This window comes from Cyprinus carpio, chromosome A8 (assembly GCF_018340385.1).
Source record: "Cyprinus carpio isolate SPL01 chromosome A8, ASM1834038v1, whole genome shotgun sequence".
NCBI classification, from domain to species: Eukaryota; Metazoa; Chordata; class Actinopteri; order Cypriniformes; family Cyprinidae; genus Cyprinus; species Cyprinus carpio.
The window spans coordinates 14,555,855-14,573,240 of record NC_056579.1 but is presented as its reverse complement, the minus strand read 5'-3'; the positions used below and the strand labels follow the sequence as shown (position 1 = coordinate 14,573,240).

General features: G+C 35.4%; 2 protein-coding genes and 1 pseudogene across 2 annotated transcripts; 2 read left to right on the top strand and 1 right to left on the bottom strand.

Annotated features, from left to right (window-relative positions):
* Positions 1-1,644: 1,644 nt before the first annotated feature.
* On the bottom strand, positions 1,645-3,836 carry LOC109095595 (tetraspanin-36-like; the record flags this gene model as incomplete). The annotated part of the gene is made up of 6 exons (XM_019109307.2): positions 1,645-2,319; positions 2,405-2,488; positions 2,921-3,070; positions 3,213-3,308; positions 3,396-3,470; positions 3,654-3,836. Coding segments are annotated over 6 exons (663 nt in total), but the record flags the coding sequence as incomplete, so codon positions are not given.
* A 6,135-nt stretch (positions 3,837-9,971) lies between these two features.
* Positions 9,972-10,758, top strand: LOC109095013 (annotated as a pseudogene).
* Positions 10,759-13,907: 3,149 nt separating this feature from the next.
* LOC109095575 (macrophage-expressed gene 1 protein-like) lies at positions 13,908-17,227 on the top strand. The gene is made up of 2 exons (XM_019109286.2): positions 13,908-14,438; positions 14,895-17,227. Exons 1-2 carry the CDS (start codon positions 13,989-13,991, stop codon positions 16,611-16,613), a joined length of 2,169 nt encoding a protein of 722 aa, XP_018964831.2. The 5' UTR covers positions 13,908-13,988; the 3' UTR covers positions 16,614-17,227.
* Positions 17,228-17,386: the final 159 nt, after the last annotated feature.

The following is a 17,386-nucleotide window of genomic DNA, read 5'->3' as shown; positions in this document are numbered from 1 at the left end:
TATATATATATATATATACAATTACATTTCTATATAAAAAATAAAAATGATACAAATTTAATTGTAGCCTATTTAATACAATTATAAGAAAAATTTATACATGTTATACATTGAAACTTAATAGGTTAACTTTGTTACTTTACTACATTATGAATAAAAGTACACGTAATTTCAATGTATGTATATTGAAACAAAAAAGACTTTGATGTAATTTCCTCTAATAATATTAAACATTCAACTGTTTATTGAATAATTCCTTACAAATTAATAACTATCAACAAATATGGTAATAATTCATGCCGCCATTACATGAGAACAATCCATATTTATTTTCTAACTCTCAAATAAAGTAGCATGTGCTGCTTCCATTGATGAAATTTGTGTATCAGAATAGCTTTCCATTCAGTCTGATCAACTTTCATCTTTTTTTCCAAGATAAAACAAACCAAGGTGTCAGTCTGTGATTAGGTCTTGGTTTTGTACTTGCACACTGACACTCCTCTCATCTTCATTCTGTTTATGTGCCTTCAACTCCTTGATAGATGCCTAAAGACCTTCTACTTACAAAAACTACAGCAGTTCCTGGAAATAAAATGAGCACCTCGGTTCCAGCAGTGCTGAGATGCAGAGATGCAGTATCTTTGGATTCCTCAGCAGGAGAGACAGTGTGTTTGGCTGCCCTCCAAATGCTTCATCCCGACTGAGGTCAGGTTACTGCACTGAGTCAGTAGTGAGAGGAGGAAATTAGATAAATGAAGATGGAAATGTATACAATGTGTCCAAACACCTGTATCAGCTCGGTGAGAGTGTGAGGGGGAAAAAATAGCAGTGTGTACATTTCTAAATAAATAAATGAAATAAACAAATCAGTGTGTTCTGTTTAGTTACTTACACAGTCAACTTAAATTTTGCATATGCTTATCATTGATCATTTATATTGTTCAATTATAATGATGCTTTTAATGCAAAGTAAAATCTATTCAACCGCAATGCTGTATCCAGTTGTTTTTTTTCTTTTGCTTGCAGCGACCTCTAATGGTTACAATTGCAAATGACTTAGAATCAAAGACTCATAATAGATCGTTTAACTTTGATTTGTTTAACAAAATACAGTTTTATTATTTTGTATCGTATCTTATATTATATTTAAAACCACTAAACTCGGTAGGTCTCAATCTTGTACGGTTTTCTCTGGTTACAAACTAACAAAGCAGAATCTGACTACATTTAAATTAGTGCTGTAATTATATGGTGTTAACAGATTTCTCTCTCTCTACATATTGGAAACACTGAATTGTTTATTTATTGCATTCAATTTAATGTCTTAACACTGCTTAATCACTAAAAAGTAAGGGGCAGTTTGTTAATTTTTTTGTTCAGTTTGTGTCAAGATGGTTTCTAAAATTCAGGGATTCAGTACATTTTGTGTTTGCATTAAAAATGTGGGCCAACAGAGCATTTCTGATGATTAGAGTTCAGGGCTTACTTTCATACCGTCATAAATGTGTCAGCATGAGACAGATAACAGCTGAAGTCTACACCCAAGATTTATCTAAATGCACGTGTATTTCCTCCGAAATGGTGTTAATAAACAACATTCATTTGAGGATAATTATTAACATGCATTTTCGTAATCTAGAAAAATTTAGAAACATATTCAGACCAGTTTATTTCAATAATTTAATATCCTTCTGTTAAGCGAAATTCTTTTAATGAACATAATAAACATAGATGAGTATAAGACAGGTATAATTTGGACATCAGAAAAAAAAAAAAAAAAAAAAAAAACACTGCACGTAAACAGACAACTAAGACAGATATCATTTGGACAACAGCAGCCAAAAAAAAAAAAAAAAAAAAAACACTAATGTCGAAACTAAACCCCACAGAAACATAAAATCCTTAAAAATGAAGTACTTGCATCTATCAACACTAAAGTTTGATCTACATTTTAAACATTTGGTGAAGTGCTCCTATATAACTTTTTCTAAAACTTTTGTGGAGTTGGAGGCATAGACATACAGTATTTGTCAAGGGCCAGCATAAACATATTTGTCAGCAAAACTACTTAATGTCACATGGTTTTCAGACACCTCTTTGATCATTTGATAATGTTCAGTGTTTTTCTGACCACACACCTGTCACACCTTTAAACCACTGTTGTTTATGGTGCCAGTGAGGCTGTTTTTAGCTGCACAGTATCGAGAATGTAGAGACTAGAGAGTGATTCAGGAGATTATACTATCACGCATACAGAGGCTGATAGTCATTCTTCTTGCTTCTGCAGGCAATGACACAGATGCTGAGCATCCCAAACAACTGAAAAAGAGAGAGAGAGAGAGTTGCTGAAAATTCACTGTCTGATAAACAAGGATAAAGATGAGGCTAAAATGAGCTGATGTACCTTAATGATGGCAAATCCCAGGATGACCAACATTGCATAACTAAGCACATCCTGAAGCATCTGCTCCAGTTTAGCTTCACATCCCTGTAGGAACAACAGAACAGTTTTTGTCCCCCCCCTCACAAAAACTCACATACTTACATAATTTTAATATGCTTGGGATTACGCTGATCTGAATATAAGGGTTGCAACTAAAAAACTGAACTGATTAAAAATGTATTTTATTTATTTTAGACATAGCTGAAATAAAACAAAATACAATTATTAGATGAAAAACAAATGAAAATAAGCTTAAGTACTAAAATTCTGAAAAGTGAAAGAAAAAAATAGAAATTATATAGTTTTATTTAATAATTAATCGCTTAACTTAAATAGAAATAAACAGCAAACAAACAAATAAAATTAAGTGAAAAAAAAATTAAGTACTATAATAGCATATGAATAATCCTAAAATAAAACTGTTCACTAAATAAAATAATGCACAATATCAGATGTCAAGCAGTTTTGCACTCAAACCTTTGTGTTCAGAAGATCTAGTTGGGTGAGTTGACCAGTGCATTGTGTAGCGTTTGCTTTGCAGCAGGAATGTGGCACAGAGTTGTTATGTTGGACAAACCATGGTATTGCAGTCCAGTCTGTGATGTTATTCACCCCACAGCACTCCAACTGGAAATGTGAAAGTGAAGAATAATGTAAAAAGATGAAGGGGACTATAAAGAGAATAAAAATCCCTCATCCCTATTGAATCTGTCACTTCCTCTGCAACCAAAAATGATTGCAATGATATGAATAAATCTTTCAGCCTTACTTGGGATTGCAAGTAATCCACTGCATGGGTTTCACTGTTCACACCATCATACTTTTGAAAGACGCTGTTCATTGACTTTTCTAGGTCACCCTTAATCTGTATACATCATAAGAAAAAATTTCCATTAATTCATATTTCTACATATCATACATATTATTCAGAAGTTATATGAGAATTACTTACTCTTCCCCTGTAGATGAAGCCAAACACAAAAGCGGTCACCTCGGCTGCGAAGATTACCATGATGATGAGAAGAAACTAAATGCAAATTCAGATAAAAGTATAAAATATTAAAACCCTCATCTACACAATGATGAAACCAGTACTAGCCCAGAGGCTTTAAAGTAGGAATAGAAACTGCCAACGTGGGCCCTACATTCTATTTTCGATAAAATAAACTGAAACAAAGGCTTTGGGCACAAAAGGTACACAGACACTTACAAAGCCTAAACCGACTTTGGACTCCCTCAGAGTTGCACAGCAGCCAACGATCCCGATGACAAACATGACCACTGCCACACCGATTATAATGGCTGCTGGGATGACGGAGTACTTATTAGACACAAAGTCTTCAAAGCTGTTGTAGCTCTTTATCACATAAGAGCCAACATAAGCTACAGCAAACCGAAAAATAAAAAAAAAAAAAAAAAAAAACACACACACACACACACAAAAAAACAACAGGTGGGTCAAAGACATGATCCTCAGGTCTATTTATTTGTTCCAAAATATATAAAAAATAACTTTATTAAAAGGTAAAGTTAATTCAAGATCTAAAAATTAAAAGTACAAACACCACCAAAAAATTTATAAATTTTTATCTGACTGAACATTCACTTGTGTGTAAAAAAACAACACTGTTTTAGAGTCATTAACTGTATATAATTTTCAGGAAAAGTTTGCTTTTTTGACATTCTTTTTTAAAAACCATAAACTATTCTGCAAAATAAATATTTTAAACTGTTTTTTTTTTTTTTTTTTTTTTAGGAATGTTGAAAAGAGAAAACATCACAATTTAACATGCATCATCTCTCACATGATGTCATAAGAGGTCATTTCATAAGCACACTTTGGAATTCTGGGTTATGTATGACTTGCTAGTGCATGATCTGTTTCTTCAGTTATCAGTCATAACGCACAGTCATGAGACCATGAGTAACCTTCTCCTGCCGTCTAATCTTTCCTGGAATGCTAGTCTTGTGCCTCGGCTTGAGCAGAAGTAAAACCCTTGAGGCATGAAGGTACACATCACAATGGCAATACATCAGCTTTACACAAGACAAATAAGAACTTTCAGTTCCAGGTTTTGTTACTTACTGCACTGTTGTTACCGGAAGAAATAAAAACAGTCTCACAAAACCACAAGTGCATAATGTGCAGAAAGGGCCAGAACAGTGGGGCCCCTAAGGGCCTTAAACTTAAATTTTTTTTTATCTTGATTTCTTTGAATTTTAGCAATGGCTATACGCACAGGAAAATATTGAATTGACTGCAGAAGCAATGTTTTTCTACAGAACTCCCTTTCCTGCCCAGTGAAGCCAAAAATGAGTGTGCGGCCCTAAGCCATGTCAGATGACTAGGCCTACATAGTGGCACTGACAATATGGCCATCAACAATCTTAATTTTTTCCACTGATATCAAGTTAGAAGCTCTGTCAGTTACACCAACTCTGATGTAAACAAGTGTGAATACCTTTAAACGCTGCATTGCAACAACAACAATGAAGCTCTTTCATTTGGTTTTCTTAAGTGTATAAACAAAGAGCAAACAAATGGCTCACCCTAAATTAAATTACATTCTAGAAATGAGCTCGCTGTTAGAAGCGTGTTCCTCTGACTGAACAATCATTCTTAGTGTCTGGAGGAGGAGAAACAACCTCTGGATGAATACAAACTATTATGATGCCTAGGACCCTTCTTTCTACAAATACAGTCATCAAACAACAGCAAAACCTAACATCTAAAAATCTTTCTATATTTATGAAACAAAAATACAACAGAAAATATTCCAAAAATAACAAAACAAAAATACAACAGAAATGATGCTAAAAAGAACAACACAAACTTACCCAAAATATTACACTGAGAAATAAAAAAAAAAATAAATGATTTAAATGTTAGAATTCCGCAATCCATGTCAGCTAAAAAATCACAAGATCCCAATGTTCGAATCTTACAAAACGATCTAGCTTAGTTCTCTCTGGCCTACAGGCATTTATAGATCAGTTTGTCAGTCAGTCACATGCTCCCTCGCGGTTTTGAAGCGGAAACTCCCAGGTCCTAAATGCCGTAGGGCTCTGTGGTTTACAGGCAAGCGGTTCATGCCAGAAATGAGTGACGCGTTGCCTAGAGAACGTGGGACAGTAATAGAGATCGCTAAGACATGTGACCAACTGCGCGGCAACGTCATCAGAACGCAAAGAATTATGGGTATGTTTGGCCAGTTTACCTGGGCTGGCATAGCAGGCTAGTGTTCTGGCATGAAAATAATGAAAAATTAGCGTGAAAAACAGAATATAATCGTACAAAAAATAGAGAGTCTGCAGCGGACTAAAAAAAACATTGTCGGACGGCATACCGCCTAAAACTAAATCCTAATGCAAAGGACGAGATATGACGAGAAAAAAAAAGGAATCAAAGGACTGGATCCTTACGAGCAGAGCGGAATGATGGTCAAGGGACGTCAAACTGTTGCCCAACTTCCAGCACCCATATATTTACAATCAAAAACTACATGATACTAACGTGTTAGTGCATACACACACAAAGTTTTTCTATGGACTTTTATAATGTAAATTTATTCATTTAAATGTATTTACATGTTAAATATGTAAAGAAAACTGAAATATAAGTTGGATTGTTACTACTATTTAAGCAAACAGACCGGCTATGTACTTGTGTTTGCAACCAAAAGATAGAAGCACTGATTTTGCACAATTATTCCTTAATACAGATAAAGGAAAATCATTACATTCATTCAGTCTTTGTGTATTTTATTTACAGACATCATCATTTACAAAAATCATTACATGTGAGAAGAGACATTACAAAATCTTTTGGAAAACAATAAACATTTACATATTAGATGTGAGCATGGTATATAATTCTCCAAAAAGTGCTTGACACCCGTCTGGGTTCGTAGCTTTGACCTCAGTATGGCCGAGGATAGGTACAGAGAAGGGTCCAGTCAGGATCACACTCCAACATTTCATAGGCAGGTTTGCCTGCAAACACAGTCACCAAATAAATTGCGCAGGTGATGTAGCCTAGTATGTACAACATTTAAAAACTGATTAACGTTACGCTTTAGTACGTTGGTAACTTAAGCTCATCTTCTAGCCATTTCATGCTACTTAACAGTTAACATTGGCCTAACGTCAAATCTAATGGTCTGGTTGAGACATGGTGCTGAGTTCAAACAAAACACACTGGTTATTTGCCCACAACATAACATTTGTCAGAGTAATTGTAACTTACCTTTGTGAAAAATGTTTTGAACACACCATCGTGTGAAGTGTTATCGAAGGTAATCTTGGGCTCCTTACTGCTGCTAACGTTATCCATGCCATTCGTCAACTTTTTGTCACCTCTGAAAACATGGCTTTGTACTATTATTTTTCCACGCTGAAAACGATAAAAAACAAGGATATTCCGTTCTTAAGCTTTACGCCATTTCTATCGTGAGAAACGACTATTCCAGTTTTATAACAGCGTTCTTTTTATTTATACCCTCCATGCATAGAAGTCTGGCGCGTTATGTTTGTGCCGCAGTTTTATTGTAACCCAAAATGCTTTGCGTTCACCACTGGGAATACGTCCCAGGAAAAACCTTCATGATGACGACAACAGAGCTGTATGGCGTATCCCAGCGTTACTCGTAACAATCCAATTAAACAGAGCTGTATGGCGTATCCCAGCGTTACTCGTCGTAATTGCATTTTTACTACATTTTTTAGTAACAATCCAATTAGAGAGCTCTACAATTTAATTATTACTAATAAGAATGCCAATTAGAGAGCTCTCTAAATCAATTTTTACTAGTTACAATTACAATTAGAGAGCTCTCTGATTTAATTAGAGAGCTCTGCAATTGCATTTTTACTAGTAAGAACTGAATTAGAGAGCTACAATTACAATTACAGAACTCTTTAATGCAATTCTTACTAACAATTGAATTAGAGAGCTCTTTAATTCAATTAGAGAGCTCTCTAATTCAGTTTTTCCTATTGAGAGAACTCTCTAATCCAATTATTACTAGTAACAATTCTCTCTAATTCAGTTTTTACTAGTAAGAATTCTAATTAGAGAGCTCTCTAATCCAATTATTACTAGTAACTAATTCCAATTGCAGAGCTCTCTAATTCAATTAAAAATGCAATTGCAGAGCTCTCTAATTCAATTAAAAATGCAATTGCAGAGCTCTCTAATTTATTTAAAGAGCTCTGCAATTATACATATCTCTAATGTGTTTTTTTACTAGTAACAATTAAATTGGAGCTCTGAAATTGCATTTTTACTAAAAAAATCAAATAAATCAACAATAAAAACATAATTGACACTAGTAAGAATTAGAGCTGTCTAATTAATAGTAACAAATAATTACTATTAAAAAATAAATCATACAAATCAATAATTAAAATAAAACAATTAAGAATGCAATTACGATGAGTAACGCTGGGAACAATTTAAGCTAAAAGGGCTTGCCATAGAGCTGTTTACTTTAAGCTTTGAGTTCCTTTTATTATGCTAATATTTAAAGCAGGCTAGTATAACTTTTGACACTGCATTTCACTTGATTATTTTTTTTTAGTTAAACTGGGACAGATCATCAGCAAAAGTGGGACAGGTCAAATTGAGGTGGTCAAGGTGGTTTTTGTAACATGGTAACTGGTTTGTTCATGGTACAAGGTGGCCTAGTTTTAATTTGTTTACACAACTGCTTTGAGGACAGAATTCCTAAATTAGCACCGGGTGGGCTAAGTATTTGAAACTATAAAGATATACAGTCTACACTATTGAACTTTGCCAAACACATTCTTGTGTATGGCACTGGCTTAATAAATATATTAATGAATATATAATTTACACTTATGTAACCCTCAGACACCTCTGAACAAACAAAACAACCAAAAGGGTCCTTTTAGGTCATTTATCATTCAGCTGACATGGCATGAAAGATAAGGTTTCAGATAGGAGACACACTTCTGGTGCAATAACTCCAGAAGAAACAAACTGTAAGAAGTTAAATGCTTTTAAGAATTATACTATGATGATTTTAGCCCTATTTGAATTTTTATGCCAACCACATAAATACAATGAATGTAATGAGTGACAGCTAATAGCCTCAGATCTCAGGCAATCCCACCTGGCGGCTCTGTTAGCATCTAAGTAAAAAAAAAAAGATAATGTATTAAAATATGTATCAGTGTTATTGCAGTTCTAATTACATTTATTCAACGGGTAAACGTTTTTGTAGGGCCATAATTTGCTAAAAGTGAGGGAAAAAGAATATGTGTTTTAGTCGGCTAAAAATGCATTATTTGTTGAAAAACTCAGCAAAATATTCTATTCTTAAATACATGATAATAATAATCATGGCCCTCTTTCATGGATTAACTGCACATAATAATAAATCATATTTTTAAAACTATGCAATTATACAAAGTTTAGAAATGTTCAGTCTTAAAACACCATGGCATACTATAAGGCCCTTAATGGCTTAGCTCCTGCGTACCTAACTAGTCTTCTACCACACTACAATCCATCACACTCCCTAAGGTCACAAAACGCTGGACTTTTGATAGTACCTAGGATAGCAAAGTCCACTAAAGGATGTAGAGCTTTTTCGCATTTGGCTCCCAAACTCTGGAATAGCCTTCCTGATAATGGTCGGGGTTCAAACACACTTCCTCTGTTTAAATCTAGATTAAAAACACATCTTTTTGGCCAAGCATTCAAATAATGCATTTCATCATTTTGGACTGCAGTTATATCTAATCAAATGCACATTATTATTCTTTAGCTTGGGTTTTAACTAATTAATTTTACTTGACTGGAACAGTAGCTACGCTAATTATGTCTCTATTTGTTTCTCTGTTTTGCCACAGGATTTACATCCCGTGGTAACTAGGATTTACACAAGCTCCAGTCTGGATCCAGAACACCTGAGAAGAGATGATGCCAACCCCTCAGAGGACCTCAGATGATACTAACCCAGAGACAACATACAGAACTACCATATTTTGCTCTAAGTTTGATTGCATAATTGCTGTTAATAGTGTTAATCGTCTGTTTGTTTACGTCTTTTATTGATTTTTCTGAACATTTCTGCCGTATACACATAAACTGACAGTCACCACTGATAAGCTAATACTAAATATTGTAGAAACTTAATTTTCTGTAAAGTTGCTTTGCAATGATTTGTGTCGTAAAAAGCGCTATACAAATAAACTTGAATTGAATTGAATACTGATTCTTCACATTTGCAAATAGAACATTATTATTATTATTATTATTATTATTTTTTAACTGTATTAATAGAATGTTAAGAACAAGTTAAATGTTGTTGTAGCACTTTCTATATTTTCTGGCTGACAATCCAGGTCGTTATTTTTTATTTATTTATTTTTAACAGAAAACATCCTCTTTTTATTGGGCGGAAAACACAAATTTTGGCGGCTTATTAAAAGGCGCTGAAATCACGACTACTAGAGTCCACACGGTTCTCATGGTGATTATTTTAATTGCACGCGCCCGCCCTCCAACTCAGTCTCATTAGACATCTCCTTCCAGCTGATTTTCCAGCTCAAATAAAGTGTCTGTCGTCATGTCCACAGCCGCTCCATCGGCCCCATCTTCTGCTACTAAAAACGCCAAGACTACGGTCCAAGGCCAAGAAGTCAGGAGCCAGCGTGTCTGATTTGATACTCAAGGCCTTGTGATCTTCAAAGCAGCGCGGTGGCGTCTCTCTGGTGGCTCTGAAGAAAACACTGGCTGCCAGTGGTTATGATGTTGTGAGAAACAACTCGCGAGTCAAACTGGCAGCTAAGCGGCTGGCCAGCGGTCGCCTGATTCAGACCAAAGGCACTGGAGCATCTGGATCGTTTAAGATCGGCTCGAAAGCTGCTACAAAGCCTAGCAAGCCAAAGGCGAAGAGGGCAAAGAGAAAGACGGCTAAGAAACCTGCTGAGGCAAAGAAATCACCCAAGAAAGGAAGGAGAAATTTGAGAAGTCCTGAAAAATCCAGCGAGTCAGCTGCGGTCAAGAAAACCACAAAACCCAAGAGAGCCAAGCGAAGAGCTTCCAAAACAAGAAAAGCAAAAGCTGCCAAAAAATAATGGACAGGATAATGACTGTTGTCCAGAATTTTTAAAGGATTCTTGCATCCCTTTAATGATGTGTAGCTAAAACACAAAATAATTCTAACAAAAACCTCTTTAGTCTCACCTTGCATTCAACTTGTTTTATTTTAGTAATTTATTATTATCAGTAATAGTAGTGGTGTTTCATTTTATTACTTATTTTTTTAAATAATTTTTGCACAATACATTAGCCTACATTTATTATGTTTTAAACACATTTTGTTTACAACGGACCGTATTTCATATTAGCCTAAATCCCATATAAAGCTAATGAACAATTAATAATTCTATGTTTATTATTTTTAACATAAGCAAAAAATCTAAAAAATAATACCAACGGATGGGTATTAAGCCTGATGCCCAGTCCGTTTAATATCTAACGTAAATGTTAAGATTGGCTGGGAAAATTTTGGAGTGAAAATGACGTGTGTAATTACGCACGAGCTTTATTATTCCACTAGATGGTGTTATCTGAAAAGCAGTAGCCTGCTGAGTGCTTTAGCTGCAAAATAAGTTTCTGAAGTTCAAGCAATTGTTCAGACAAAAACATTTGAAATGTACTTACAGCAGGGAGACTTGAAAGGGCGTAAAAGGCTAAAATAATTTAACTGGAAACATAATTAGAAAATTATTAAGCAGAAAAACGTAGAAAACATCTCAGTACTTTTCATGCATATAAAACTATTAAAATATAAAGCACACTCTTGGTAACAATTATGATGAAATTAAATCAATGTCTTAACTGCAATGTCTTAACAGTTTTACTTCTCACATACAATTGTAATCGAAATTATTCAGCCCCCTGGAGATTGTAATAATTTACAAATGTAAGCTTCTCTAAAGATCCAAATCTAAGATCCAGATCTAAAGATTATTATATATATATATATATATTTTTAAATGCATCTATTACAGATAAATGACAAATTCAAATAAAAAATGTCAATATGTAATGTAATTACATGTACATCACATATTAACATTAAAGGTTATAGGATTATAGGATGTAATGTAAAAGTTATAGGATATTTTAAATATAATACAGCCATGTCATAATTTCTCAAACCATATTCGACATGACGTGATGTGACATGACATACAGCCAAGTATGATGACCCATACTCAGAATTCGTGCTCTGCATTTAACCCATCCAAAGTGCACACAGACACCAGTGAACACACACCCGGAGCAACGGGCAGCCATTTATGCTGCGGCGCCCGGGGAGCAGTTGGGGGTTTAGTCCCTTGCTCAAGGGCACCTCAGTCCTGGTATTGCTGGCCCGAGACTCGAACCCACAACCTTAGGGTTAGGAGTCAAAATCTCTAACCATTAGGCCACGACTTCAGTGCTAATATAACAAAACTGAATTAGCTTGAGCTGTTACACATACACAAATGTAGCCCATACTCATGCTAAAGTTGAGTAGCAAATATGGCAAAGTCAAAGGAGCTCTCACAAAAGCTATGAGAACAAAATAGTTTTATTACCATCTAAGGCTATAACAAGACAAGTTCCTATAGAGACACAACCTGCAGCCTTTATAATACGTTTAATATGTGTTGTACAAGAAAACCTTTGAGGATGTTGAAGAAAAAGCACAATATCATCAAGGGGATTAAAATGTTTGATTTAAGAGCAACTGAGAAAAACTCGTAATTTACTGCCAAAGACTTGCATGATGACATGATGAAAGGAGGAAAAACATTTCAGTGCAGAGCATAAGAAGAAAACCAGACAGAAAGAATGGCCTTCATGTTAGGACATCTTGCAGAATGCAACTTTTGACCAATAAGAACACAAAAAGCCAAGTGATAATGGCAAAATTCATTTGGGGAGACCTGGGGAGCTCTGAAAAAAATGTTTTATGGAGTGATGTGACCAAACTGGGACTTTTTGGACTCACGGATCAATGGTATGTCTGGTGAAAAAAGGCAGAGCTATAAGCAAAAGAACACCATCTCCATGGTCAAACATGGAGGTAGACCTGTCTTGTTATAGGGGTGCTTTGGTGTTGCAGGAAAGCTTGACTGTATGAAGGACATCATGGATTCTTTTAAGTATCAGGCAATTTTGGCAAAGATTGTGATGTCTTCGGTGCAGAGACTGAAGCTTGATGATCAATAGAATTTTTTGCAATCAATCAATCAATCAATCAATAATTTCTTTATAAAGCACCTTAAAAACCATGACAGTGTACCAAGTGCTCATAAATAAATACCTCTTTTTATACTCTTCGGAACACAATTTAAGATATTTTGGATGAAAACCGGGAGGCTTGTGACTGTCCCATAGACTGCCAAGTAAAATACACTAAAATACATCATCAGAATAGTTCACCTGCCATCAGTGGTTCAACTGTAACGTTATGAAGCGACGACAATACTTTTTGTACGTGTATAAAACAAAAATAATGACTTTATTCAACAATTTCTGTTGAATAAATTTTCTGTTGAATAAATTCTCTGTCACTCACTCCACAACAGCATAGCACCATTTAGGAGAATCTGAGCTCTACGCAGCCACTACGTATATTTCTATGTATATTTACGCTTTGGTTTAAAAGAAAACAGCGCATCAGTGCTGCAAGGCTGATACAGAAGAGTGTAAGCTGCCTGTGTACAGCTCAGATTCTCCAACATAAACTTCACATATCGATCTCTTGGCTAAGTACATAGAATACAAACCTAAAAGCTAAATGGTTTGCAATGCTGTGGAAAATGATTGTATATTGTAATGTTGTGAATTTAATATTATTTAAGATGTATTATTTGTTAAAAAAAGAAGCCCTTAAGCATGACATCATATCCTGATATCCAGCTCACTGTATATGCATTGCTGTGTCTACTTACTTAGTCATAAATCTGTGCCACCACGTGATAAAAAGTGATGATGAAAAAGAAACCTGTTTTAATCTTTTTTTTATCTACACCCACAGCAATTGTTCAATGTTTCTCATGTTGAAGAGGGTTTAAAAGGCCATACTGTTCTAAATCAAGAAGCAGCATTGAATGTCATTTCTTCTTCTTTAGAAACAAAATCTCAACCCCTCCTATTTATCATCAAAACAAAAACTATATGATATTATGAAGACCCAGAAAATAAGAGGATTTACATAGATACATTTACCAAAGAATAGGCCATCATGCACAACAAAAATATTTGTTTCATTCAGTCCATAAAACTGTCCTTCTTCTAAACGTTTATACACAGGTTGAAGGTACTTTTGTCTGTTCGTGTCTACAAGGTAGCCAAACCCTGAAGAGGAAGTTCGTAGTCTCATGACTTTTATTTTCTGATGGATGTGAAACACAGAAGTGCCTTTATTGAGGAACTTACCAAATTCTAAAATCTTCCAGATATAATTTACTGAAGGTCACATTACTGCAAGGTTTGGGAAACACACACCTGCTGATCATGGAGTCTAGAGCATTTTGTCTGCTGATGCTCTACTGTTTTATCAATGTCTGCAAGCTTCATCCTCTCATTCGTCCCAGTAATGGACTTCGTTTGTGCCGCAAAAACTCGAGTTTACCAGCGCTGGAGGTTCTGCCAGGAGGAGGCTGGGATAACCTGCGCAACATAGACATGGGCCGGGTGATGAATCTGAGCTATTCCCAGTGTCAGACCACAGAAGATGGAGTCTATCTCATTCCAGATGAAGTCTTTGTCATTCCACAGAAAGTGAGCGGAGTGGAAACAAACTCTGAGATCATCATGTCATGGCTGGAACAAAAAAGCTCAACTTCAAGCTCCATCAATGCAGATGTTTCCTTTTATTCGGTGCTCAATGCAAAATTCTCCACAGAAAACCAGCGTATGAAAACCCACCAAGTGAAGGAGAGTTCTGTAACAGCACGAGTTCAAGTAAGTATTTACTTTTAGTGTGTACTTTTACTTCCTTTTATGTAAAGCACTTTGAATTATCATTGTGTATGAAATGTGCTATATAAATAAACTTGCCTTGCATTGCCTTGCCTAAGTACAAAAGTACAAATAGAAAATGTCATATTGAGAGTTCTATGTACTATACTGACAAGCAGGCTGAATATATAATTTTCAAGTATTTCTGCGTAAATAAGGAAACATGTAAAATGTAATAATAAAATAACCTGCACTATGGCATTATAAAAATCTAAATATCAATTCAAATATCAAAATAAATAAACCTATTTTTTTTATGAACATCTAAAATAATACTAATAATAATAAACAAACAAACACAATTATCATTTAAAACAAACTATTGAATATCGTCAGTTGCTGTAATGACTGTCAATCTTTGGTTCATTTTCTCATATTATCAAAAAAATTGTTTCTCAGGTCCGTAACCATCTGTACACAGTAAAGGCGTATCCTGACTTCATTCTGGACACCCGCTTTGCTCGACAGGCAGAGGAAATCGCAGATGCTATTGAAAACAATCAAACTCGTCAAGCAACTTACCTGTCAGAGAAACTCATACTTGATTATGGCACCCATGTCATCACAAGTGTTGATGCTGGAGCCACTTTGGTGCAAGAGGACTATTTAAAAATGTCTTATATCTCTAACAGTCAGTCAGATGTGTCTTCTGTCACTGCATCAGCAGGATTTAACTTTTTTGACAAGGTTAAATTTGATATTGGTGCCAACATATCAGATGGAACCTCTAAAACCAGTGGTTATCAGGGTAACGTCACATATTCGTTAATTCAGAGCCATGGAGGGGCTTTATTTTACCCAGGCATCACTCTGCAGAAGTGGCAAGAGAGTACGCTCAATAATCTGGTGGCTATTGACCGCTCCGGTCTGCCGATTCACTATTTTCTAAATCCATCAACATTCCCAGACCTCCCAGTACCAACAGTAAATAAAATGGCTTCATCAGTTCGTAAGGCTGCAGAGCAATACTATAAAGTAAACACCATTCCAGGTTGTGTAAATCCAGATTCCCAAAACTTCAACTTTCAGGCAAATGTAGATGATGCATCTTGTGAGGGTCCAGTCACCAACCTTAGCTTTGGTGGCATTTTCCAGCGATGCACTGCACTGACATCAGATGGAAATGCTATCTGTGATGAGACAGCACAGAAAAACCCAGCTACTGGTGATTATTCTTGCCCTAAGCAGTACAACACAACCTTATTACGCTCTGAGACAGTAGAACGAGGTTATAATCATTATGAATGCCACAGCCACTGTCATTCATGTGGTTTCTTGTGGTTGTCTACTTGTTGTGACCAAACATGTGGTGATGCTTACCGTGTCCATCGTGCAAAAGTTGAAACTTACTGGTGTTCAACACCACAGAAGGCCCCTGAGTACTCTGGATACCTTTTTGGAGGCCTATTTAGACCAGGCATGCAAAACCCACTGACCAAATCTGATAGCTGTCCTCCAAACTACTTTACTCAACACTTTTTGTCTAATGGCATGATGGTTTGTCTGAGCAATGATTATGAGGTCGCAACAAGATTCTCTGTGCCTTTTGCTGGTTTCTTCAGCTGTCAATCTGGCAACCCTCTTGCAAAGGGTCAAAATCGCTGTCCACCTCAGTTCAGCCAACATCTTGCTTCCATTAGTGATGGTTGTCAGATATTGTACTGTGTCCAGTCTAATGTGTTCACTGGTGGTCAGTTATTGCCTATCCGCCTCCCACCATTCACAAGACCACCCATGGTCAGCATGATTGCAACAAACACAGTAGCTGTAATGACAGAAGGTGATCGTTCTTGGGTGAGAGTTGGAGAAACTAAGACGTGGAGACTGGCAAAGCCTGGTGAAATTAATCAAATGGCATCAATGTTTGACACATCATCTTCTCAGATGTCTGGAGGAGAAAAGGCTGGTGTAGCCATTGGTGTAATGGTTCTGGTTGCTCTTGTGGTTGCAGGAACAGTGTTTATAATGAAAAGGAGAAAGAGGTTTTCTGCCACCAGGTTGAGCGGAGGGTATGAAGAGATTCATGGTGAGGGTGAAAACCAGAGCAGTATAGCGATTCAGAGAGAACAACCAAATGAGAATGTTAATGAAAACCCCACTCAACCCCTACTATCATAATCCATTTTTAAGATAACTCTTCAGAGATTTACAGTAAAGTGTTATAATGTTATAATGACTATGATTAGTCATAGAAATAGTTGGCAGCAGCAGTAACATTCTTTAAAGGCAACTTTTTACATATGCTTTACAACTAACAAAAGTTTGATGAAGAGCCTGGATGCTCAAAACTTCATACGCTATACAAAAGTTTTTTAAATAAATTTTGGATACTTTTGGAGCTTTGGTGTTGCTGACTTTATATTTAATTTTTCTACCTGTTTTTTAGTCGAACACACATTTGAGGTTGATGTTTGCATATTTTACAACTAACAATCAAAGCATATGAATAACCATAAAAAAAATTTTTGTTAACTGAATGTCAAAAAACATTATACAAAAGAAAAAAAATATATAAAAAAAGAGTGAGGAAAGACTACCGTAAATGTTTCAGAAGTCTATTTTACAGATTTTTGTGAAATAAGAATACTCTGAAATGAATTACTTTTAGAGCAGCTGAGGAAAAATACATAAGGGTTTTGTATTCAACATGATTTTCTACTGTTTATTATTTTTACTGATATATGTGTATGTCTCTCTTTTTGTGCTTTTGTGACTAATAAATAGTTCCTAACAAAAGACTGAGCAAATGTCACTAACTTAAGCATGCAATATGATCACAAACCTGACCTTACATTGTGAATAAATATTGAAATCTTGGTGAGTTTAAATTACTGCTACATTATAATTGTACTTGTTGCTTTAGGGTGATTATAATTTATAATTTTTCTTAG